We start from the raw sequence: 26,759 nt of genomic DNA, 5'->3' as shown, positions 1-26,759 counted from the left end.
TTACACTGTCCTCTGGTACTGCCTTACTGCTCGACCAAGCTACCACTTGAAAGAGTAAGGTCACACCTGGCTTTTACCTCTGGGGTTTGTTGACTATATACACACTGTACCTTATCTTGGTCCAGTGTATATAGAGCCACTTTCTCACCGGTGGCGATCACACACAGGTTTCTGGGACCCCTTGTTTGATGTTGCAAGGAGCGAGCATCCCACCAAAAAGGGGGAGATGATGCCCACAGCACAAAAAAGGAGCAAAGAGGAAAGATCTGAACTCAACTACTAGATGGCGGAATAATGCACAGCATGTGAATACACAGCATTCCTTGGGCTCAGATCTACATCTACAGGTAATTAACTGTCATTCCCCCTAATCCCTTTGTACCTGCTTCTTGGAAGCTGAACTTAGCTTAGAGTTCAGCTCGCTTAATGGTAATTACACACACTCATTAAGCCTGTCCCTATTAAGTGACTTGCTTTTCATTGACTAATGTCCTCTTTATTTTCCCATGGAGGTGTCAAAGTCTCTTTTGATACATACAATATTGTTGCCTGTATTTTTCCTCTGCCTCACCCTTTCAAATTGGTATAGCAGTTACATAGGTGAAAAACAAAGATTGTGGCTCATTTATTCAGTGTTGCTGTGGAAGGAGAAAGAACATTGCATCATGTTGGGAGTTGTCCACTTGCTCCTAAGGAGTTTACTTTTTTCTCTCCTAAAACCATCTAATAGTGGTCAGTAAAGAATATAACAAACAGGTGATTACATCTTTTCTAGAACACAAAGTGATCTATGCAACTACAAATAAGTATCTGATTGTGTTTACATTAAGATGCAGTAGCTTGGTTATATTAACATTTTGGTGTTTAACCTTTTTCCTAATTTAGTTGAATCCCTTTGATATGTCATTAATCAAGGATGAAGAAGAAAACTCCATGCACAATACTGTTGTCATGTTTTCTAGCAGCGACAGGTTTACTTTATATCAGGTAAGGTCGTATCAAAATGTGTTTGTGTTTTCTGTCACCTATTTTGTGCAAAAGGAATTACTTTCCTTTAACAGTGTGATGTGTGATCCATAAGCAGATTTCCAGTGTCTAAACTTAAAGCATCCTGGTACTTTTCATGGTATTTATTGCTATTAGCATATATCTTAGGTGCTGAGAGGAAACAACAATACTAGGGAAATGTACGCTTGACTCAATAAAACCAAAATCGAGTTGCCAATACATAAGCAAAGCTCTCTATGCACTGCAAATGAACCGATTATGAACCTTGTGCTCAATTAATGAGAACATCCTTGGAATTAAGTTGAAAGGGCACGTATCATTGCCACAGATGCAGAGATAAAGGTGGAGCTGTGATGATTAGATGATGATGTGGGGGTTACTGTAACTCCATAGTGTGTTTGTGCCTTGCAGTTATTTACCTTTGACTCTTTTATTTAGCTTATTTTACTTCATATTGAAGGAGATGAAGCTCAGTGATCATCTTTCTTTACCTGCATGAAGACTTTGCATCAGCCACTTCACCATCACAAGGACATGTCAATAATGAAGCAGAACCTACCTACCCATCTCTGACATACAGATCATTTTTAAATACAGGGATTGAAATGTACCAGCCACCTACAACTTAAGGAATGATACACGCAGTTGTGCAAATTTAAAAAGACAAATGTCATGCTCAAATTTACAGGAGACAGAGACTGAGTTTCCGAGTCATGTGGTAGCAGATGTTTTCTCTCTGGCAGGAGCAAGATGGCTAAAGGGGAGAAAAGCCCTCTTAGGCCCCCAGAATGCTTTATTTTTATAGTTTTCAGTCCCGCTGGACAAACCGCGAGACTATCTCTATTTTAAAGAGCTCGCTTTCTGCCAAATTTGGTGTAATTCTAATGGTTGTTTTATCTGTATTGTCTAATTTTTCCTATGGGAGTTTCATGGGGTAAACATGTTTTGCGATCCCCCCTTTTTCTCAGCCCCTGCTTGATGGATCACCCCAAAACTCTCCGTAAAGGAACTGAGGTGGATTCACTGGTTTTGGAAAGTTTAGTGCAGTTTTGTCAAATGGCGCCAAAGGTATTCACAAAAAATAAACAATTTTCCTTTGTAAACTCGGACCCACGTAGCCTCTGGTCTGTCTGGTCCTCCATAAAATCTTCCAAAACATCCAGAGTTCCCCTCCAGCTTGTTTAATATAGAGATCAAAAATATAAAGCTAATATAAAGCAAATGTTCTGCCTAGTTCTCCATTACTTCTAGTAACATTGCCATCCTGGTCGTTGACACCCATGCATCTGATGAAAATCTTAGCTTTGTTTCCCACCGCACAAAAACTTTATTGGTTGCTGTGAAAGAGCTCCCCAGGCATCCTCCTTACCTGGCATGCAGTGGGTTTGCATGATGAGTGAGCAGCCAGTTGCAGTGACAGGAGTTACCGCAAATCTACATATGGTTCTTCTAGTGTTGGAAGATTTTCATCCCTGTTTATTGGTTCCCAAGGGCTGGCCCTCCTTTTCCCCACAATTTTGGAGATCGCCTTCCATCTAGAACAGTCTAAAATGCTTACCAAACAAGCAATATCGATGCAGTTCCAATATCGATGCAGTTTCTCCTGCATTTTCATTAAAATAATGATCAGTCACTTATACTAAATGCTTAACAAAATCATTTTCTTTGAGCTCCCACACATGTCATTCTTCCAATTTTGGGGTATTCCTATAGTCGAGTATGATGCTGAGGTTTTTGGCATGGTCCGAGGGGGTAGGTGGGCTTCCGAGGGCGGTCGGCCACCCGGTGCTGTCCCATGCTGTAGGGCTGGTTCCAAGGACGAGGACTTCTGTCTTCTCTGCGTTGAGCTTCAAGCAGCTGTTGGTCATCCAGATTGCGATGTCTTTCATTCCTTTCTGGAAGTTGAGTTTGACGGCGGTGGGGTCTTTGAGGAGGGAGAGGATGAACTCGGTTTCGCCAGCATAGGATACAATGTTGAGACCGTGTTGTCGGACGACGGCAGCGGCGAGGGGGGGCATGTAGATGTTAAAGAGGGTGGGGCTCAGTGATGACCCCTGTGCGACTCCGCAGGTGATTTTCGTGGGATCGGAGAGGAAGGGTGGAAGTCTGATCCTTTGGCTTCTTCCGGTGAGGAAATATCATATCCAGTCTAGGGCTGTTTCTTGTATGCCATCGTCATGAAGTCTGGCGATAAGTGTGCGGTGAGCAGGGACCTGACCTCTGCACGCTTCCAGTCGTCCGGGAAGGTGCCTGTTTTGAAGGTGGTGTTGATGGTGCATTGTAGTTCAGGTGCGATGGTGGCTGCGGCTCTGTGGTAGATGTGAGGAGGGCAGGGGTCGGTAGGGGCCCCCAAGTGGATGCCTTTCATGGTCGAGGCGTTGCCTTCGGCCATGACCGGTGACCAGCTGGAGATGGTGGGTTGGCTGGTATGTCTGGGGGGATCGGCCGCAGCGTCAGGTGGATGGTCGACAAAGTTGTCGTTGAGGTTTTTTCATCTTTAGGTGGAAGTAGGTTCCAAGCTTATCGCAGACATCTTGGGACGGGGTGATGTCTATGGCTTCGCTGCAAGGGTTTGTGAATTCCTGAATGACACTGAAGAGTTCCTTGGAGTTGGCGAGGATTTTGTAGTGGATGAAGTTCTTCTTGGTGGTACTGATTTGGTTGCGGTATCCCTTCATGGCGTCCTTGTAGGTTGTGTGGTTTTTGGGTGTCTTGGTCTTTCTCCATTTCTTCTCCAGGCGTCTTCAGGTATATCTGACTTCTTGGACATCGGTGGTTAACTAGGCAGCTTTCCTGGGGCGCTGTTTGTCGGGATTGCGTAGCAAGCACTTCTGCGCAGGTGGAGATCCAAGTGGGGAGGACTCTGGCTGCGACGTTGGCGTCAGATGCCAGGTGTGGTTTTCTCGGGGGAGGACTGAGTTGAGTTCCTTCGTAGAGGGCATGGCGCTGGTTTTGGTGCCTGTGGGGTGTCGACGGCTAAGTGTACACAGTGGTGGTCGGTCCATGGCTGTTGCGTTGTGTAGCTGAAGTGAACGCTTTTTCCTGCAGCGAAGTTCGGGTCGAGGGTGTGTCCTGCTCTTTGGGTCGGTGTGGTGACGAGTTGTTTAAGTCCCATGTTGGCTAGCTTGTCATGAAGGTTGGTGGAGTTGGGGTCGCTTGGGTTGTCAAGGTGGAAGTTGAGGTCTCCGATGAGTATGTAGTTCATTGAGGCGATGGTGGTGGTGGTGAAGGGTGTCCGGGGGTCAGGGGGTCTGTAGATGAGGGTTCTGTTCCTGGGAGTGTGGCGCTGGGGGTGGCCTGGATCGGGAAGTGCAGGTGTTTGGCGGAGGGGAAGGTTTTGCTGGAGGTGTTGAGGCGGAGGGTGTTTTAGTGGGCGATAGCGAGGCCCCCTCCCAGGTGGTTCGGGCGGTCCTTCCTTTGGATTTTGTATCCGTCCGGGATGGCGGTGTTGATGCCGGGGGCTGAGGAGTCGTTGGTCCAGGTCTCCGCGAAGAAAGCGACGTCGGGCGAGAGGGAGTCGAGTAGGTTCCAGATTTTCATGGCGTGTTTGTGCACGGAGGGTACGTTGAGGAGGATGCATCTTCGCGTTGCCGGTGCTGGCGTCAGTGGTTTTGGGGCAGGGTTGGTGGTGAAGGTCTCGCGTCAGTGGAGGCAGGAGAACAGGCCGTGGGTCGTGTGTGGCGAGGCCTGTTGGCAGTCTGAGTCTTCCGGGGTTGAGAGCGAGGGGGGTGGTAGTGTCATAGCGATGGATGTTCAGAGATCCAGGGTTCCTGGCGCTGGTTGTGGTCTGGGACGGGTGCAGACGGGCTTGCTTTAGGTGCGCCAGCTGCGCGCGACCGTCCAGCGGCCGCCATTAAGTAGGAGAGGTGAGGGACGATCAACTGGGAGGTGGGAACGGGCGAGGACAGGGGGGGGCGGGGGCAGTAGCAGCGAGAAAAGGGAAGCGCAGAACGCAGGCTCAGAGAAGCCAAGAATTGCAAGGGAAAATACAAAATGATCAAAACAGTACAAAAAATCTGATACACACAATTTACCCAGTACAGTCACCTAAATGCTAACAGTTCTCACGCATGGAGCTGAGACAGGCAGAGGCAGCCACGGGCACACAACGGGGCAGACAGCAGACTTGAACACCCAGTCTGGGGCCTCAGTGGCGATGTAGGAGGCGCGGAGCTGCTGGGGAGAGAGCAGGCCAGTGACCGAGGGTCAAGGTCTTACGAGACAAGATAGCATCCAGGAATCCTAAAAATACCTGAAGGTAAACGCTGGGTAATACCTTTAATAAAAGGTACCTTAGATTCAGCTACGATCATTCAGAATTGTGGATGATGAACCCTTGCAATGAACTAACCATCCATATTACACCTACATGTATCTACCCACATGCATTTGTGTGGGTCAGGGGCATTCGTCAGAGCCGTAAACAGAGAGTGGGGGTGGAATCCCGATCTCCTACTTCTAACACTAAATCAGTGTGAAGTACTGAGTTGTCAGAATACTACCTTGACAACCAAGGAAATCATAATTCCTAAAAATGAAAATAATAGAAGCATGCGCCATGAGTACAAGACAATATATGTATGCCATTCAAGTGATATGCTTGCAAGATGACCTTATACTTTAAACATAAGTGATATATACACACACATAATATCTTGCTGTGACAAAGCACTGCAAACCATAGAGGGCACACACATGTAGGGTGAATACATGCTTTTGCCAAAATACTAGTTGCTTATCATGACTAACGCTTCATTGCCTGGAAGAAGGTGGTATCGTCACACACTGCAATTAGTGCAATTATACATTTAAAACCTACTAGTAAGAATACTACTTTTTAAATTGTATCTCTAACCTATGGGACAATCGTATTACCTCATATCTTAAAATAAAGGTGGCATACATGATTTATAAAGTCATATTACTTATAAGCGCTAAGTTGTCAGACAGTACTAGAGCATTTAGGGTCAGTATTGTTGTGTTTTTAGGTCTCGCCTACGCAGCTCCCATGCACTGCATAGGAGACCTTTAGCCGCCGTACAGCTCTTTTTCCAAGCACATACTCGTGCTTGTGGCGGCATACAGCTTGCGGGAGTGCGCAGTGGCATGCCACAAGCACAAGTATGTGCTTTGAAAAAGAGCTCTCACCAGCGCGCGCGCATCACTCGCGGCTGCACCTCTCCGTGCCTCTCTCCCCCTGCAGCCTGCACGCCCTTTTAACTTTCAGAATGAGGCTCGCGCGCTTGTTCCTTCTTGCTTGCATTCTCTTTCCTTCCTTCTTCCATTTCCTTTAATTGCTACAGTATCACCTTTGTTCCTTCTCTTCTCTGGTGCTTCTTTCCTTTCCTCCTTTTATTTTTCGGTTCCTTGTTCCTTCCATCATTCATTCCTCCTTTTCTTGACCCTCCTTCATTCCTCATTTCCTGGCCTTATTGCCTTTGGTTCTCCAATCCTCTCCCTCTTGTCACTGATTTCTGTCCCTCCCCTCCTTTCTGTCTCTCACTTTTCTCTGTTTCTTTCTTCCTTTTCTCATCTCCTTTCTTCTTTCTGTTCTTCCTTTCCTTAAGAGCCATTTAGGTTACTATTAGGCTGTAGCTCTGGATGGATTTCATTGGTTTAGGTGTAATGTAACTCTTAGTGGATCTCGTATGCGTTTTAAGACCCTTGTAGACCACTGCGCAGGCCTAGGAATATTCTAGTGAGCTACATATCGCCAAATACTTCAGCGATGAAGCAGATGACCCGGGCCTTCTTTCCTCACTCACAGCATCCAGACCGTCCTATAGTACCCTCCCTCCAATTGAGACCAGGGTGTGCTAATTCTCACTTCAACAAGTCCGCCCCATCTGTGCACCACAGCACACTCAGAACACTGTCTGGAATGTTTTTAAATGGCAGTTTGTCTCCTGGAGCTGTGCTGCAAATTGTATATTGTGTGGTGTTCCCTCTGTGCACAGGACAGGAATATGATACGAGTGTCATTTTACTATTGCGTGGTTATAAAAATCTCAATAAAAAGCAATGTAAACAAAAGTTGCTCTCTGTGGTAGCTGCTCAAATGGTGCAGTCATATGTTAGAATCATCTGATGTAACAGATGCCATATGTGATGAGTTGTGTGGACAGTTGCTGAAGGAAGGCTGGAGTGAGGAAGCGAGCAGTTGATGGCTGACGAAATATACTATTCTACCTGAAATAAAGACACACTCTTTATCTACAGATGGCTGATCCATGTTTACTGCACTGGTAGCGAGTTTAAGGACAAGGACCTGGTGTGTTCCTGGCTTACGGGTCCCTTGTCATCCCACAATTCTCAACTTCTCAATCCACCTCTTTCTCTACCTCACCTACATCTTGCTCTATCATCCATTTCCCTGTCTTGCTAACCCTTCTTTACCTCTCTACTTTCTGTCTGCCTCCCATTAACTTATTCTTAGCTCCTGTTTGTTTTGCCTCTCTACCTCCCACCTCTACTCACATTTCCCTCCTTCATCTCTCCCTCTTCCTCTCTTGTTGTAAGTTAAATCTCTTTACCTGACCAAAGACTAAATCCCTGCCCTTCTCTCTAAGTTACTTCTCTACATACCGCACTTTGTGACTAGCTGTCACTTCTCTATACCACCCAATACATTACTTTCTCTGTCACACCTTTCTGTCCCATGTCTCATTCCTTTACCTAAACACTCCCTTTTTACCTGTCTATTTATACATGACTACGTACCTACCACACTATTGCTCTACCTTTAAACTCTCTGTACGTCACACCTCTCTTTCAATAAATCTCAGTGCCCCACAGCACTTACCTCTCATGACCTCAACTTGCCACCTCTCTCTGATCCTACCTCTAGATCTCTAGTTCTCTGCCCCTCTCTTCTCCTCAAGTACCTCGCTCTCTCTCTTCTTTCGGCTTCTTGCTGCTCTGTTTGCATCTCATCCCCCTTCATTTCTCTTCCATTTACTTCACCCCCTCTTAATTTCATCTCTTTATCTTACCCTTTCTATCATTTTGCCATCTGTACCTTACCTTTCTCTACCTCCCGCATGCCTCTTTCTACCTCACCATTCTCTTTCATTTCTCTCTGCCTCACAACTCACTGCCTCATCTCTCTCTTCCCCACCTCTCATGCACTATCTAGCCTCTCAATTTACTTCACCTATTGGCCTTCTATGTCCCTCTTTTTATTGATGTTCTCTTTCCCTCACCTTTCCCATTATTATTATTTTTTTCTTTACAATGCTCTCTCTACCTCTTCCACTCCATCTATCACTCCCTTTGCTTTCATCTCTTTCTATCTCCCTTCACTGTTTCCGTTCACTCTCTCTGCTTCCAATATCTCACTCAATTCATACATCTGTCTTACCTCTGTCTCTCTCCCTATTTCACCATTCTCTACTTCTCCCTTCCTCTGTATTAGACTCATCTCTCTACCTCATCTACACCTCTTTTCTCTCTACTTCTCATATCCTTCTATTTTTCATCCCACCTTCTCTACCTTCCTCGCTACTTTGTTTACCTGACCTGTCATTCTGTGCTTCACCTTTCTATTTTTGCTATCTCATTATAACTCACCTCTCTTCCTATTTTATTTCTCTCTAGACCTTGCCCCTCGGGTTGGCTCCTTTCTTACCAGCCTACATTTACAACTGCAGCATTGGCATAGCCAATAGGTCTCGCCTTTGGGACCTTATACGTTTAGCCATGCAACAGTTGATATTATTGCACCAAGGATATTGGACTGCATAACTTAATACTTACAAGGTCCCAAAAGCGAGACCTATTGGCTATGCCAATGCTTGTTTAAATGAAGCTTACAATCCTGTTTTTGGAATCGTGTCTTATGGGTGTCAACTGTTAATCACACCTCCTGATTATCCACTCTTAGGTGCTAAAGCAGGAGCTATACACTTAAAGTAATATATATAGACAGGCAAGCGACATCTGTTAAAATCAAGAGACGTCGCTATTGCATCCAAAGATCAAACATTCTTTGAAGGATCTTGCGCAAACTGTTTATCAAAAACATCCACACGCAAGTTGCAACATCTGTTATAATGAAGAAAACATCACTATTGCATCCAAAAATCGAACATTCTTTTTATGAGCTTGCTCAAGCTCAGCTGGGGCACAGACTCCCAAGTACTTATTAAAACCATTGACACTTTAGTTGCAGCGCGCCATCACTTACAATTACTTATAATTTTCTGTGCACCATGACCAGCCACATTCATGAAAAGAAAAAAACTGCTGCCAACCTACTTCGTCAAGAGGTATACCGGCAGGAAAACCTGATAGCCTCCGTTACTCAGCTGCTTGTTGTGTGCCCTTTATAGTTTGCAGTGCTTTGTCGCCGAAAGAGATATATCAAGAACACTTATGTATAGAGCATATGGGCACCTTGCATGCATATCATCACTTTAGTGACATATATATATTGTCTTGTACTCATGGAGTATGGCTTTATTGTTTTCATGTTTAGGGCCCCTGATTTCCTGGGTTGTCAAGGTAGGACTCATATTCTGACAATTCTGCACTTCACACTGATTTAGTGTTAGAAAAAGAAGATGGGGATCCCTTCTTTTTTCTGCCCTGACGAATGCCCCTGACTGGTACTGGCATGTATGTGAGCAGAAACATGTTGGCAATATATGGATGGTTAGTTCATTGTACCTGTTCGCCTAACACAATTTTGGATCTTTTTAGCTTTACCTAGGGAACGCTCTGTTAAAGGTATTAAGGTTTACCTTGAGGAATTTTTGTCTGTCTGGCTCCCATCTTGTCCAGTAAGTTTTATTAAGAACTCCTTCGTAATTAGGTTGAGTCCGCCCTGGTAGTACCATCTTACCAGAGTGCGATGAGGTCGTCGATGATGACTAATTGGCACTCTGACAAAAAAATACATCCATTTGTGATCTTAACCGCATGCGCGCTAGCGGTTTTCCCGCTGCGCGCTGCGTTTTTTGAAAAGCCGCGTTACATGACGAGCTCAGCTCGTCATCAGCGTGCGAGCGCCGTAACTCATGACGAGCTGAGCTCGTCATGAGCGCCGAAGTGGTTAAGTGTGGGTTTGCTATTTTTTCAGGTGCTGGGACCAGAATCAACCAAATACTGTATAGCCACCGCACTTTGGTAATTTTATCTTAAAAAGTGTGTGGAGGGTGTGCGTTGGCTTACCTCCACCTCTCCCTTTGGGTTAGTGAGTGCATTGTTCTTACATGATTTGCCCTCTGCATCTGCCACCTGGTGGGTGACTGTAAGAGAAACTCCCATATCTTCTGAACTTCATCATTCAGTTCCTTCTCCTCCCCAGCAATATGATTTGTCTGTCTGCACTGATTTCACTTTGTCAGATCATTCATTAAACTGCGCGATAGAGGTTTAGTCCCTTCCACAACCATTTTGCCCTGCTGGGCTCTGTGAATCTGTCACTGCTCGCAGTTCATCCCTCATTGTGGCCATACATCTTTTGAAACTGTGCCATTGTAGATGAGTCTGGTGGTGGTCTTGATATCCCTGCTGCATATGTCTGATATTTCCGTTTATTCTGCCACTGTAAGCGAGAAGCACAATCTCGTCTGTGAGAAGTTGGCCTGGTATATGATGTCCACAGTTCTGTGGGCACCTTGTATCAGTCCAAACAATCCCTTATGGTGGTGGTTGTAAGTCAACCTTATAGACAAGCTATCCTAGGGGTAGCATGGACTAAGCAGCCTTAAAGGCTTAACTCCAAAGGACATGTGAAGCCAGCTGTTTTACCATATACATCCTGTAATATCAAATGAAAGGACACCACACAAGTAATATATTATCAAAATATATGTATTTATTCTTAGAATAATCCCCACTACTCTTTATGAGCAATGAAGCACAAGCGTTTAAATAAAAGCACAGTTAAACATAGACAAGTTGCACGTTTTGGATGAGGCCGGTGGCCACTCAAACCATATATCAAAAAAGTGGTATAACAATCACTAATCGATCTGGGGTAAGGCCTAGGGCCTTGTGAATCGCTGGGACTACACTGGACTAACAGCAGTTAGGACAGTAGTAGCCCGCGGGATTCGGGAGCAGTGCGGGAAGCACGGCTTTCACCAATGTAAAGTCAATGGTGCGTAAAAGTTACAATGTTATTGCAAAAGGAGTCTTCCGACTGGACTAGGACTACCAAACTTTAGACTTAGGCACTAGAGGTGTGTACCAGTGTGGGAACACCGGCGCTAGTAAGTTACCTCACCCACAGGACGCGGGTGCACAGGTGCCAACCTGTGTCGGGTTTCGTCACGCAGTTCGATGGTGCCTGAGGATGAAGATGCTGCAGGCGTCTAGAAGAGAAGTGTCCGGTGCGATCCAAGGGTGGATCGAAGTTGAAGGGTACCTGAAAGCAGAGGGGACAGAGTCTGGGTCACTAGACAGTGACCAGTAAGAAACCAGGAAGGAACCAGGCATTGTCGGGCGCAGTCAGGTCGATGTCGGGTGCCTTGTCTCCGCTGCCACGTGGACTCTGGGTCACCGAGGATGTCCTGGAGTGGATCACGAGCTGTCCCACGAAGGCTCTCGCTGTCGGCGGTGTCGGCTTCCGGATCGGAGTCAACAAGCCTTGCAAAGGCAACCCACGCAGGATTCGAAGAAGGCTTAACACTCGGACCAGCAAGGTCTGAGCGGGTGCTCCTTTTCAGGGGAGCGAGTGCCAATCTGGAGCAACCAGATCAGCTGTGTAAATTTGTAGGTTCGTCGGTTCTGGGGCCACTAGCCAAGGGGCAAGCGATCGGACCAACGCGTCGAGCAGGAAAGTGCAAAAGGGCCCCACGCAGCACTCGTCGAGTGTGGAGGGGTGAGCTTCGGTGCACAAGCTGCTCAGGGCTGAAGCGTCTCAGACTCCAATGCACAGCTTCGAGGGAGCCTCGGGTGCTGCACGGTCAGCGCTTCGTTGTTTATTCAAGATGGCCGCTCCCACGCTTCAGGGGCCTCCACGGGTCTCAGCTCTGCATGGACTGTGGATCGGGCTGTTGGAAGGCAGGAAAGCTGGCTCTTGTCGATCTCTGTCGCTCAAGTTCCGGCGGGAACTGCAACAAAGCAAACGTCGAGGTGCTGGATGGTGCCTGTGTGCACAGGGTGGTCACTCCTTGACCACAAGGGAGATTCTTCAGTCTTCCACGTCGAGTGGGATGTCGAAGGGTCCAGAGTTTCGTTTCATAAGTTTGTCAGGATAATCTGATGTGCATTGGCACAGCTCCCACCTATATTCCAAATCTGGGGGCTGGATTACCTGCTAGGTCCCTCCTATGGGTGGGACCCAGGAAGGGGGTGGTTACACCCCTTTCCTTTGTCCAGTTTGCCGCCAGGACTGGGGCTGGATGGCCCCAGAACCGGTTTGACTGGAATCTGCCCAGGGACACCTTGTGCGCCCCAGGCAGTGTCTAGTTTCTTTCAACCCTCCCTGCTACAATCCACTATCTCCTGTCTGGGGTGGTGTAACACCTCCCTGTGACAGGAAACTCTTTGTCCAGGAGTCCTCTGCCAGGTTTCGGCCAGCAGCAGGAGGTCAGACATGTGTCTGTGGCAGCAGCATCCATTTTGTGATGCTGGGGCTCTGGTTAGGATTAACCGCGTTTTCAGTAAATGTAAATGTAAATGTGTTGTATTTGTATAGCGCGAACAGTAACCCGGAGGCATCCCGGCGCTTGTACTCCTACCACAAGGGAACCCCTCCTGGCTTTTCCTTGTGAGGTGTCCACTCCTGGGCATCCCATGGTGAAACCAGGCATCCCTTGTGCATCGGGGGCCGTTGTGGAGACTAAGCAAGCTATTGCCCAGAGTTGCAGCGTGGGGCCCATGCTTAGATTCGGCACTGAGGCGAGAATATCCGGTCAGAGGAATTTAAGCCCGATCCCGCCGAGGCGGGAATAGAACCCTGGTCCCTGGCCAGCGTTCTGCATCAAGGTCTGCCGCTCTAACCATTGAGCCACACTTCTCCACACAAAGTAACATGTCTTCTCCCTCTAGAAGGGTGGAATGCTACCCCCGTCGCCAGAACTGGCAAGGGGGTAGTAGTCCAAAATGTATGACACCAAACACGACATGTTTTAATAAAGCCAAACCAAAGTTAGCAATAACCGCGAGGATTATAATGCACTTAAGAGTATATGGTATGGCAGTATCACTGAAACAGCAGTAAGGAAATGGTTCCGAACACTGCAGACAGGCTCAGCTCATGCTAGAGCACCATCTCACATACAACTAAGCACTCTGCCTCCAGGATTTTAAAGGCCTGCCATAGGAGTGACTTATAGGTATATATGTGTCCAGATATAGCTTTAGACATAGGTATACTATATCTAAGCAAGGGGTGATTACACCACCTTGCCCCAGCTGTGTGAACAGCCAGTTGTGTCGATTTAAGTACCAGCCAGGGGTGGCAAAAGATATGCTGCAGCCCCTGGTAGGCCTTGGATGCACCTATGCCCATGGCACCTATAGTGCACTGTATGGGGCTGACAAGGTGTCCAGTACCAAATTGGTGATGTACCTATAGTACATGGAGTCCATTTAAAGAGAGAGCAGATAGCCTGGGACCCTGATTAGCAGGATCCCAGACCTACTAAGTCGAAAACCAGCTAAACACAAGGCACAAAATCAGGGGTAACCATAGTCAGGTATCCACCTTCCTACATCGTCCCATAATTAACGCATAGTGTCAAGAGGATGGTGTAGATCATAATTAGGTCAGGAATACAACATCATTATGTAGTCTACACGTCCCTGATATACAGCGAGAATTGGTGCCGAGAAAATCGCAGTGTGGGTTATAGGGTAGGCACTAGTTAACTGGTCTTTCTCATACGTACCCTTATGAAAGCAGAAACAGAAGTAATTAATCCATCTACAAGTAGTTGGAATGGGATCTAGCTGGTCTTTCCTGTTTCCTGAGAGGAAGCGCTGCCAGAGGATACCAAATTGCAGGCCAAAGCTGTTCCCCTGCCAGGGGTCCCACCATGTGTAAGGAAGTGGGTTTCTGTTGCAGTAACCCCCCCCCCCCACTTTTTGCCTGATACCTGATGCACTTTTCCTTGGTGTGACCTGGGTCCCTGCCAATCAGGTACCCAGGGACTGTGTTCCTTCCCTAAAAACTGTACTAAAGCCTAAACTCAATTGGCAATATTTACAGCCATTCGTTTGAGCCCTGGGCTGCCAGCCTTTCTACCCCAGGTATGGATGATGTACAGACTGCAGTTGGTCATTTTGAGCATGCTATTACTGAGGCTATGAATGAACTGGCCCCTATACTGACCCGCCGTCGAGCCAGGAAGAAACCATCGGCCCCGTGGTTCTCCGACTCCCTTAGGCTCCTTAGACAGGAGGTAAGGAGGAAGGAGAGGCTTTGGCACTCCAGTTGGGACCTCAAGAACAAAGAGGCCCATAAAGTCCTTACTAGAAAATATAAGGCTGAGATCGTGCAGGCTAAACAGGATTACTTTGTGACCCTGACATCCTCGCTCTCCTCGCCGAAGGAGCTTTTTAAAATTGTCGACTCCCTTGTCAATCTACAGGCCCCTGACCCTGTCGTGCCTTCGCAGGACTTATGCGATAGGATCGCCTCTTTTTTCCATACGAAGATAGAGGATATCCACTTGGCTCTTGAGGAACAAAGAGCCTGTATTAGTGTGCCCATCGTCATGGCTGAGATAAGTATTCTAACCACCAACTTCTCTTCATTGGGCTCCTTGGACTCCTTTCCATCTCTTACTCTTGAGGACCTTGAAATCTTGACTAATAAGATCAAATCCGGTTCCCCCATGGATACTTGCCCACTGAAAATCATCAAGCTATGTAGGGAGACCCTTCTACCACCGCTGCTGGAGATCATGAATCTAGCTATAAGAAACGGTGTCTTCCCGCTGGAATGGAAGAAGGCAGTGGTAAAACCACTGCTAAAGAAGGCCTCCCTTGACCCGGAGGTCTTAAAAAACTTCCGCCCTATCTCGCTGCTTCCCGCTCCGGCTAAGATGCTTTAAGGACACCTGAACAAGCATCTTGCCGCCTTTGTGGAATGCTCGGGATGCTTGGACTCCTCCCAGCATGGATTCAGGAGGGAACATAGTACCGAGTCGGCCCTCACCATTGTGCTCGATAACATCCGTAGGGCAGTGGATGGGGGCCAGACCACCCTCCTGGTCCTTTTGGATCTGACTGCCGCTTTCGACACCCTCTCTCCCTCAGTACTTACATCTCGTCTGAGGGACGTGGGGGTGGGGGGGGCTGCTTTGGATCTACTGACCTCTTTCCTTGCTGGGAGGGAGCAAAGAGTTAAACTGGGTGAGTTTCTATCTCCATCCCGACCTGTGCTATGTGGGGTCCCTCAAGGGTCGGCTCTTAGTCCGACCCTGTTTAACATCTATGTGACCCCACTGGCCAGACTTATAAGATCTTTCGGGATGGAGGTAGTTTCCTATGCTGATGACACCCAAATCCTCGTCTCTCTCTCCCATTCAGACGTGCAGACCGCCTCCAAGTTTAGATCTTGTATGGAGGCGGTTGGTCACTGGATGATTCAGAACTCTCTTAAACTGAATGGGGAGAAGACTGAGGTGATGGTGTTTGGAGGGAACAATAACATCTGGTCAGATAGCTGGTGGCCAAACTCGCTTGGAGCTTGCCCTTCCCCCACTACTTCTGCCAAGAACCTGGGGGTGATGATAGACCCTGCCCTGGATATGAGTGGACAGGTGAGTAGAACCATCTCCACCTGTTGGGGCCTAATCCATACCCTGCGGAGGATTAGGAAATATCTCTCACTACAATCCAGAAAGCAGGTAGCTGTGGCACTAATAGGCTCGCGGCTGGACTATTGTAATGCGCTGTATGCGGGGCTGAATAAGAGCCTCCTGCAGCGCTTACAGGTGGTCCAAAACGCCACGGCAAGATTTGTCTTGGACGCTCCCAGACGTACTTCGGCTACGTTAGCCAGGAAAACATTGCACTGGCTTCCGGTAGAATACAGAGTACGGTTCAAGGTCCTGTGTATGACTTATAGAGTCATTACAAAAAACAGTGACTCGGGAGTAAGCTCCATCATTTCCAACTACATCCCTGGAAGGAATCTGCGTTCCTCTGGGAAATTGCTTTTGTCAGCCCCTCGCATTAGAAAAGCTAAATGGGGTGGCAGGGCCTTTTCCACCCTTGCCCCTAAATGGTGGAACGAACTTCCTCTTGATCTTAGGTCCCTACCCACATTACAGGCATTTCGTGGTGTACTTAAAACTCGCCTCTTTCGGCAAGCCTATGTGTAGTGGATGAATGGTTCTATTTTCTGATTTTATTGTTAGGCGCCTTGATACCTCCGGGTTATTGTTTTGCGCACTATAAATTATTTTCAATCAATCAATCAATCTCTGGTCACATGTCTTCCCCTGGTACATGGTACCCTAGGTACCCAGGGCAGTGTGACCAGAGAAGACCCCTAAGGGCTGCAGCACTTATTGTGCCACCCTTATGGGCCCTGTACCCTGACACACACGCACTGCATTTGCAGGCTGAGTGTCCTGGTGCTGAAGTAAATGAAGAGTAGACGTGGCACCCATCCCTGTGTGCCATTCCCACAAACCCACTGCCCTGGCATACATCATCCACCCCTCTATCTGGGTGTCCTATGCCAGTGGTGTGGGCACAGGTACATGAGCCCTGTGCCCCTACAGTACCCAGGGACATTCCTGGGCACTGTAAGTGCAGTGATGCCATTACGAGTATGTGGTGCTGGGAGGTTGTCATTACAAACGCCACAGCACCATAATGGCTACACTGAAGTCTGACAAGTTTGATATCAAACTTCTGCCAGTGTGGGATTTAATGTAAAATGCATTTCAGAGGGCATCTTCGAGATGCCCCCTTAAACCTAACCTACAATCCACGTCTTGTCTGAGAGGCTGCCACACAGCAGACATGTTGCTGGACCCCAGGGTGGAGAGCCCCCGCTCTCCTGGGCTTGCAACAATGCACATCCTCGGACGAGGTGCCAAGCCTCCTCCCCCAGGATGGGCAGGGGAAGCTTCAAAGGCATTCTGCCTTTGTGAGCTTCTCCAGACCACTTGCTGTACTCAGCAACTGGCCCCCACCAGTTCTGACCCCCACTCTGGCAGGAAGACTGGTGGGAAACCCTACGTCAGGAAGGGGGGGGTGTGCCAGCCTGTTCCAACTCCACCCCCAGGTGGGAGAGGCGAGGTGAAGCACGACTCCGGGCTTCGGCCATTTTGAGGATGGGGATCCCTGCCCAGTCAGTGATAGGCTCCTACCCCCCTCCCACAGGAGAGGAGCAGTCTAGGGGCTGTACTCACCCCAGGAGAGGGACTCATTGGTCCCTGCCCTTGCCCTACGTGTAACGCCCCTGAATTTAGAATTTAGGGGCACCCTGAACCTTCCTTCCTCGGATCCCGACTGCAACAAGAAGAAACAAGAAACCAGAAGACCTGCCCTGCAGCTGCTAACAAGAGGACGACACCCACTGACTTTTTCCCTGAATCTTAGAGGCCTGTTGATCCTTGAACCTGCTCCTGCGAAACTCCGGCATCTCCTGCGGACAGCAACCTTGAAAACCCCTGAGGACCTGCCTGCCTTGAACCTTCCAATAGACTGGGACTCCCATGAGCAGTGGTTCTGCTCAAACAGCAATACCCCTGGTGCCAGCCAGGAACCGCGAATCCAGCTCACTGTGCACCCGCCAAGCCCGGCCTGTGCCTGAGTGAACCAAAAACCCGAGGACTTCCCCCCGGCGACTGTGACCCGGAGTCCAGTGCCCAAAGACCCTCCTCGACGACCCAGATGATGCCTACAGCCTCAGAACCAGGGACCCCTCCAACCGCAACCAGCTGAGGGTAAGATTTTCCACACCAAAAGACACCACTGCACCCGGCACCCTGCGGCTCCCTGTGCCCTCCTTTGGGGTACCTACCTCTTCTCTAAGATCCCAACTTACCTTTCGAAGTGGTGGTCGCACCTGAAGAATTCCCATCCCCGAGTCTGCAGCCTTTGTCCACTTTTTACCTTTCCCATTGGATAACATTGAGCGCCCGATGGCTCAAAAGCACCCTGCACCTAGCCGCCCGAGTGCCGCTGGAAGTGCAACTACTACCCTACTTTCCCACTTGCTCTGAGTAAGTGACCAGGAGCTCAGCTCCCACAGCCGTGAGGCCTGCTTGCTTGCAGCCACCAACTGAAGGCCCCCTATCCTCCATTAGATTGCATTGGGCCTACTCTCTCTGCACCCGGCTACCCCAGTGCTGCTGATGGTGTAACAACTGTACCTTTCTAACCCTGCGAGACCCCGGAGTCTATGCTCAGTACCTTAACTCCACCAGTCGAGTACTTACCTAAAAGCCGATAACTCATTTTCCTTCCATAGGTTAACATTGACTGGTTTCACTTGGAAATTCTTCTAAGTGTGGAGTTTTGAAAGTTTAAAATAATCATCTAAAATCATCCGAATAACGGATTCCGAATTACTCACTTGTGATCAGGAGAGAAGCCAGTACTGTACCTTTTAGCCCAGTACTGAACCGAAAAAGTAATTCTAACTGTACTTAACAGTAACTTGAATTTTCTTCCATAGGAAATCATTGACTGTTTTTCTGTGAAATTTCTTCTAAGTGTCGATTTTTGCAAACTACAAATATTCTTTAAACATTGTACCAACTAACAAAACTTAATTGCTTACCTGCCTTAGGTAGAGGTCCCAGTGCTGAACTTAGGAGTCCAGTACTGGATTATAAAAGTAACGAGATCCTACTTTACCTGTGACTTGAATTTCCTCCCTTAAGATAACATTGCTTGGTTTTCACTGAAAAATTTCTGTCTCAACTTTGAAAATACATTTATTTTCTTTAAAAATCACTACTGTAACCAAAACGCTTTTACTTAACTGTTTACAGTACATGTCCTGGGACTAAATCTAGGATCCAGTCCTGGGGTTAGAAAAGTAATCCATATAGTAATCAATTGCATTTATCTACCAAACCCCATGGAGCTCAATGTTAAATTGTGTTTAAAATTGTGTTGCAACCACTGTAGCTATTGTACTTACAAAGTCTATTGCCTTTTTACAAAGTAATTACCTAAAGACACTCACATTGAGAAAAGTATATTTTGATACCTGTTGGTTCTAAGATAAAACTATATCTTTTGATATAAAACAATTGGCCTAGAGTTCAGTTCTTGAGTGTGTGAGACCATTTGCTGACTGAGTGTGTACAACAAATGTTTTACACTGTCCTCTGATACTGCCTTACTGCTCGACCAACCTACCACTTTAGAGAGTAAGGTTATATCTAACTTTAACCTCTGCCATACCTCTGGAGACTGGGGACTCTATACACACTGTACCTTACTTTTGTACAGTATATATATATATATAAAGCCACTTTCTTACACCATGTTACCGCAGTTACTCATTGACATCCGTTGCCAGCCATCATGCAACCAGAGCAGTACAGGCCGGGCAGCGAAAGGCCCCTCAAACGCTGCCTACCTCATTTTCAATCCCTCCAACGTGGGTTGAAGGTTTCCTGAAGAGTATGGTCTTCGTGAGTGAAATAGCACTCTAGAACTTAATAAAATTTAACATCAACCTTGGATTTAAAAAACATTTTTTATTGCTGTTTCAACTAGCAGTGCACTATATAAAGCATATTATAACAACAGCAGGTATTATTCACTAAGTCCGAAATCCTGTCGGGGCACCAATAATGCAACCATAACATGCAACGTAGTTTAGTAAGGTAGCAATCAACAGCTACCAGTAGCATAACCGGTGATACACCAACTAGAATAACTGAACCCCAACATCAACCTTTCATACTGTATAACAAATAAGAGGGACCCAATGTCTCCATTGTAGCATAGTTTATAGCTTTTTAGTGTGCATAGCTTATAGATTGGGCGTAGTTTGTAGCTTTTGATTTGTGCAGCTCCAAAAAATCAAAACAGAATCCATATCGGTCTTGAAACACTTAAGTCAAGCATGCATAATAAAGCTTTGCGCTTCTGAGAAATGGATACAATTATATCCTAGAAATCCAGTAACCAGTTTAGCTGCATGTTGCGACTAATATGATTAATATGATTATCCATACATACAGTGACACGGTTTTGTGTGGATGGTTCCTACCATCATTTTCTAGTTTACATCCATTGAATAATGGTGCCACAATCAATCAATCAATCAATCAGGCTTTTATTGAACACATTTAAATACAAGCCAGATGCATTTGGATTGTCAGTGTTAGAGGACTAGGGAAAATCTTTCAACATTAAGGACACAGTGGGTTGACTCTATGATTTTTTGTTTATTATTGACTTTCAGGCAGAATTTAGGTTTTTAACCTTTGCCCAATGTAATCAAATGCTATGAAATTGAGTTGAAAAAATATGTTTTAATGTTTTATGGTACAGCCTTTAAGTTTTCTGGCAAGGATTTTGAATTAAATTATGTCGTCTGGTAGATAATTTGTGAAAGATGAGAAAACATGTTCTGATATTTGAGCTTGAACTCAATTTCAGGCATAACTCTTAACGGTATCCATTTGCAATACAGATTGACTATTTGTCTCACTGTTGCTAATGCATGGGTTCAATATAAACTGAGCTTGCCTTCAATTATGTGACCTCCCATTGGCCTCTTCTAACAGATGCTTAATTTCAACTAATTATATAGGGCAATGTGAAAAGGTTGAAAGATAATTTAATGATATTGTCTTAATGGCTTATTTCTTTTATTCTAAAATTATAGGACATGTGTGTTGTTTGTGGCAGTTTTGGCCAGGGTGCAGAGGGACGATTGCTTGCTTGCTCGCAGTGTGGTCAATGTTACCATCCTTTCTGTGTCAATATAAAGGTGAGCATTTTATATCATTTTACTGAACTTTGTATACACCCGTTAAGTTCAGTGCTTGAAAACATCTCTATACTAATTCAGGTCTTGAAGTCTGCTTTTTGTGGATGTATTTTGATTTGGTTGTGGAAATGCTTTCTCTCCCCTGTTGAGCAAAACATCCAAAGCATATATTTTTAACTGAACCCGCATACTTTACACAGCTGTCAAAACGGGCACAATTTTAACGTTCCTGTACGAAAAGAAGAATCAGTATTTATAAATGTTTGACAGCTTGAATGACATTATACCCAACTTTAAAGTTAAAACATATATGCTCATTGGATTGTATTCGATTCATTGTGCTCTAGTTCTTTAGCCAGATTAAAGTGAGATGAAATCTTGTGATAATGTATTAGGTGCATTTCATTTACATAGATTATTAAAACATTAACAATAAAAAGTTTAAAAACTACCTGGACCGTTTGATCAAGTGTTTCAGAAGATCCTTCATGTCAGAAGAGTATTAATTTTATGTTTTTCAAGGTGTCTATATTTAGACTTGCATTTCTCATGCAATTATAAAACATGGCAAATGCTAAGCATTGGTAATATGAATAGGCATATTATAAAAGAAATGGTCCTATTTTGAGATGGAAATCTCCAGTGTATCAGTAACCAATGTGGTGATGGATAGTGTGGGAACACATGGACTAACTGCACTTCTTCCTCTGCAGCTCACTAAAGTCATCCTAAAGAAAGGATGGAGGTGCTTGGAGTGCACAGTGTGTGAAGCTTGTGGCAAGGCTACAGACCCAGGTCGGCTGCTACTTTGTGACGATTGTGACATCAGCTACCACACATACTGCCTGGATCCACCTTTGCAAACTGTCCCCAAAGGGGGGTGGAAGTGCAAATGGTAGATATTTATTTACATCCATCTTCCTTCTTGTTACTCATTGTTTTTCTTTCTTTCTTTGTCAATGTTGTCATGGCTCTCCAAGCATAGAAATGGGCACTAATATTTTGCTTCCTTTTCTTAGAATTACACACATTTTTGTTTTCAACCTCCAGCATGCTAAAGCGCCTAACCCCCTTTACATATATTATGAGGGTTGAGTAAGTGCCAGTATTACAATGGTCATAGAGTATTCACTTTTCATTGTGGTCAAAATTTCACAAGTCCTTAATACCATCCAGTGTGGCCAACTCTTTTTACCACTTCTTGTAAAAAGTGATCTTCCTGATATTCTGGTCTGCAGTTGTGCACATTTTAATTTCAAAGATGGCTTTAGGCCAGATTTTTTAAGAGCATTTGGTGCTTGATTTTCATGGCCTGTCTTACAAGGCGAAATCTTTCAAACCCCTTTTGCTGTTCAAAAGGCTGACAACACTGAATTAACTCAATTGTTAGCCTTAGGGGTCAGAACCAATTATACATACATCCGGTGTAGCCGACCCACATTGATGGTTTTTCCTGTAAAGGATGAATATGTTGCTCCAAATACATGTGTACCTTCCCCATTGATTTAAATTATTTTCAGTAGGCTGGCAGTAGTCTTCTAGCAGCTGTTAGGTTTTGGATCTTAATGTGACTGTACCAGACTAGATCTCGTAACAATAGCTCTGCATTTCCCGTTTTTCTGTGACATTGGTTTGAAGCTATTCTTTTGTATTTTACTGATTCCTCAAAGATAACATTTATTAGGCACACTAGGTTTAATGTGACCTCCTAACGTCTTGTGGTCCAAATGTGTCAACATTGTCAAATGTAGATGTCTGTCTGATTGCAACATCTGCATTTGGCGTCTGTAGGTTGACACTGATCCTTAAGCTTGTGTCTACTGTGCCTCCATTCACAGGAATATTATCAGGAAGTTGGACATCTATGTGTTTGTTGCATGTGTTACGTTACAGGAGATACACATACTCTGGTTACTCCTGCCAGCCATCCATTGTTGGGCTCGGACTTTTGCAGCTTGTTTTCCAAAGAAGATTTTTGAGTCATGAGGTGTGATGACTCCTCCCTTAGTTGTCAATGCACGTGACCGTGCACTCAATTTTTAGATAGTTTTTTTCCTCCATCCTTTGCAGGACGTGTATCCACGAGGCTCAGTGTTCGGTGCCAACAAAGCCGTTTGTCAGACCTTTTCTTGCATCTTTTTAATCCCGGTAGCTTGGGAAAACACTTTGACGGCGATCAATCTAGATTTTTCTGATGTTTCAGCACCAGGAATGGTACAGGGTGGCCAGGTCCTTCGGTATCCGATAGTTAAAGGCCTTGTGGCATCGACAGGGCTTTTTCCCCTTTCTCTCAGGCTTCATCAATGAAAACATGGTTTTAGTGATGAAAAAAGCACTTTTTCAATATTGTTCACATTGCCACTCCAAATCCCTTGGAATGACCACCACTAGGACTCTGTCTCTCCCCGGAATACAAGGACATTGTGTGTTCTGCCTGCCCTATCTTTCATTCCAAAAAGACCCTACGACACTCATGGGAATGCAGATGGACCCATAAGAAAATTCGGCAGCAGCAACCAGATGCTCTTGATCATTTTTAGGGAGCAAGACTTAGAGCTAGGGCAGGTCGAAAAATCTTGATCATCAGAACAAGAAATCGCACACTTATCTCCGAATATCGAGGAAGAATTCTCCTCAGTCTGAGGAAGAACAGCAAGGAAAACTCAAAGTTGTCACGTGACATCGGAGTCACAGACCATGAGTACTTACCTCAGATGTTTACATCTACCCAGATCAACAGCCTTAAGCCAATCGCTATTATGTTCACAGTAAAAGCCAGCTTTGGATACCTGTAATACAAAAGACATTCAACTGGCCCACCACTGCTCTCAAGCCATGGTTTGCAACGGACAAAAACTTTGAAGCCAAGACAGACTCTGCCTTCGGTCACAGAACAAAGCTGATATTTTGTGTTATAAAACTCCATCTTCAACCTTCAAAGTCAAAAGATGTTTTGAAGTTGGCACCAACAACTAAAACCATATAAATATTTGAGCAAAAAATTGCTTTTGATATGCCATTTTCCCAAAAGCAAGGGAAATCCAAGGAAAAGTGCATCAGGCAGCCTCCTCCACCTATACCACCATCTCATCTGCCTCTACCATCAGCCTATCCTCTACGCACTTAGGAGTCACACTGTAGACACTTGTGATACGCCAAATGAACCAGGTGTAGAGGTTCCATGAGAGGATTACACAGTTGTTTCTCCAAGTGTTGCAGACCCAGATGTATATCTGGTTAAGCTATACCCACCAGATAACATTGGCGAGAATGTTCATCCCTTGTGTCCACACTGCTCGCAAGCACACAAATGAACAGCATATGCTCCCCTTCCAGATAATGAGAACAAAAAGTTCGATGCAGCAGGCTAAAGAGTAGCAGTATAAGCAGCTACTCACTGAAGAATAGCCATTTCTGTTGGTTTGCTCTCTAGCTATCACAGGGCACACTGGGTTGAGGTACATGATCTCCTTAAACATTTCCCAGATCCATATAGACAACAAGGTGTTTAACTTGTAGCAGAGGGAAGGAACATTTCCAAGACCAATATTCTTTATGCCCTCTATGCTGCTTACACTGTGGCAAGGGGTATTTTTGCAAGTGTACTAATTAGGAGATTGCTACGTGTTTCTGGCTTCAAGCTGGTGAACATCTTTTTGAACCCCAAGATGTCCAAATGTTAGAGAAGCTACAAAAAGATACACATCAAAAGCTGTGGGTGCTCTTCATACAGCAACACCAAGGGGCTCCTTCCAGACACCCCCTCACGCTACCAGTAGCAGCCACAAGACTACCATCAACAGACACCAAAGGGTTTTTCTAGAGGCAGGGGCGGAAGTAAAGGAGATACTGGGAAATGAGGCTCCGCAAGCAAACACAAACTCCCTTTGCCTTCCGATCAACCAACATCTGTCGGGGGCAGGCGTCAAGATTTCCTAGTCTATTGTGGGTAGAGCTTAACAGACAGTTGAGTACTAGGCATAAGCCAACATGGGTATTACTTGGAACTCATTTCAATATCGCCAAATATGCGACCACACAAACTTGCGCTAAGCAGCGATCACCAACGTCTGCTACAAGAAGGGTTGGCGCTCCTTAATAGGGGTGCAGTCAAGCCAGTACCCCAAAAGCAGCGGGGTAAGGGAACTTACTCACTCTACTTACTCATGCCCAAAAAGGACAGCTCACTCAGACCAGTTCTAGACCTCAGGCCACTCAACAGATACATCCTGTCAGAGCATTTTCACATAGTAATGCACCAGGATGTGATATATCTACTCCAACGAGGTGACTACTTGGCAGCTCTAGGTCTCAAGGATGCCTCCTTCCCCATCCCTCCCGTCCAGCAACATTACCTGTGGTTTGTGGTAAGTGGGAAGCCTTACCAGTTCAAAGTACTTCCTTTCATTGTCACCACTGCCTCAGGAGTACTTACTGCAGTAGCAGCACACCTTAGGATGCAAGAAATTCATGTATTCCCCCTCCCTAGAAGATAGAATGATCAAGACCTCAAGCCACCAGCCGTGTCTAAACCATTCCCAGAGGACCATCTCACTTCTCCACAATCTGAATTTTACTATAAATGCTGTCTAATCCCTCCTACAACCACTCCTCATACAACCTTTTCTCTGGGTGCTTCAGAACTCAGTTGTAGGCTAAGCTTACCCCAGCCCACAAAATTTGTTTCCGTTTGTGAGCAGCTAGTATCTCTTTAATCAGTCACAAATTGAACTCACTGTCAAAACCATGATGCCCCTATTAAGCACGATCGTCTCTTGTATTGCAATTGTTCCCCACACTGGCCTACACATGCGTCCCCTAAAACCATGCCTAGCAGCACTATGGTCAATACTGGGAACCGCCAGCACCCATTGTTCTCTTCAGTGGTAGAACAGCAACAATTTGTTGACAGGCAGGCTTTTTCAAGATTCTAGCTGCAGATGACCATTACCATGAACACCTCACAAGCCGGGTGCACCCGGGAGCTCACCTCAATCCCAAGGCAGTTCAAGATTTATGGGCTCCAGCCCAACAAGCTCATCATATCAACTACTTGAAGCTTCTCGCTGTCCAACTTGCTCTCAAAGGCCTTCTACCACTTATTTAGTGAGAGGAGTTGGCTAGGGCAGTCGACCTCGAAGCTGGGGAACCGGGTTCGAGTCTCAGCAATGACGCTGAACATCCTGTGATTTGGGGTAAATCATCCACCAATTTATTCACCTGATGGCAGAATACTTATCAGGGTTGGAAAACAACTTTGCAGACCTGTTAGGCAGGACTCATCAACAAGTCCACGAGTGGGAACTCCACCCACAGATTCTGTAAGAGTATTTCGACCACTAGGACACTCACAAAGTAGACCTATTTACCACTAAGAGTACACAAAATGCCCAAACTTCGCCTCCAGGTTCCCACACACGTTTCCTGGGCAATGCTCTATGGATCAGCTGGTTAGGGATATTTGCTTACACTTTTCTGCCTCTTCTACAATTAGTACAAAAGATACGCCAAACTTCACAAGCCCTCATACTAGTAGCCGCTACCTGGGCAAGACAGTCACGGTCCTCTGCCCTGCTAGAAATGTCCGTCCGTTCGTACGAGAAGCTCCCCAACATGATCAATCTGCTCATCAGACACCCAGATCGCCTACTGCTCAGTCTCACGATTTGGCACCTGAGGTCTTAGAATTTATCTGATTAGGCTTACCTCAAGAATGTATTTACATTCTCAAGGAGTCTCCTACACCACTTCACGTGCTTGCTACGCTGCTAAATGGAAAAAGTTTTTCCGCTGTTGTATTGTACCTGTTGTTCAAGACATCATTACTTCTTTTGTAAAGGCAGGATAAGCATATAACTCTATACGACTATATTTA

General features: G+C 45.9%; 1 protein-coding gene across 15 annotated transcripts in view; it reads left to right on the top strand.

Moving 5' to 3' along the window:
* Positions 1-26,759, top strand: part of KMT2C (lysine methyltransferase 2C) — a 1,799,940-nt gene that overhangs the window by 736,076 nt on the left and 1,037,105 nt on the right. For all 15 annotated transcript variants that reach the window (XM_078663231.1, XM_078663229.1, XM_078663237.1 and 12 more), the window contains 3 exons: positions 886-987; positions 20,780-20,884; positions 21,598-21,779. In XM_078663231.1, coding sequence (XP_078519357.1) covers positions 886-987; positions 20,780-20,884; positions 21,598-21,779 — 389 coding nt within the window. The remainder of the gene's footprint in view (positions 1-885; positions 988-20,779; positions 20,885-21,597; positions 21,780-26,759) is intronic.

The sequence above is a fragment of the Lissotriton helveticus genome, chromosome 10 (genome assembly GCF_964261635.1).
Source record: "Lissotriton helveticus chromosome 10, aLisHel1.1, whole genome shotgun sequence".
NCBI classification, from domain to species: Eukaryota; Metazoa; Chordata; class Amphibia; order Caudata; family Salamandridae; genus Lissotriton; species Lissotriton helveticus.
Note: the sequence above shows the minus strand (reverse complement) of the source record. Positions and strands in the feature narration are given on the sequence as shown.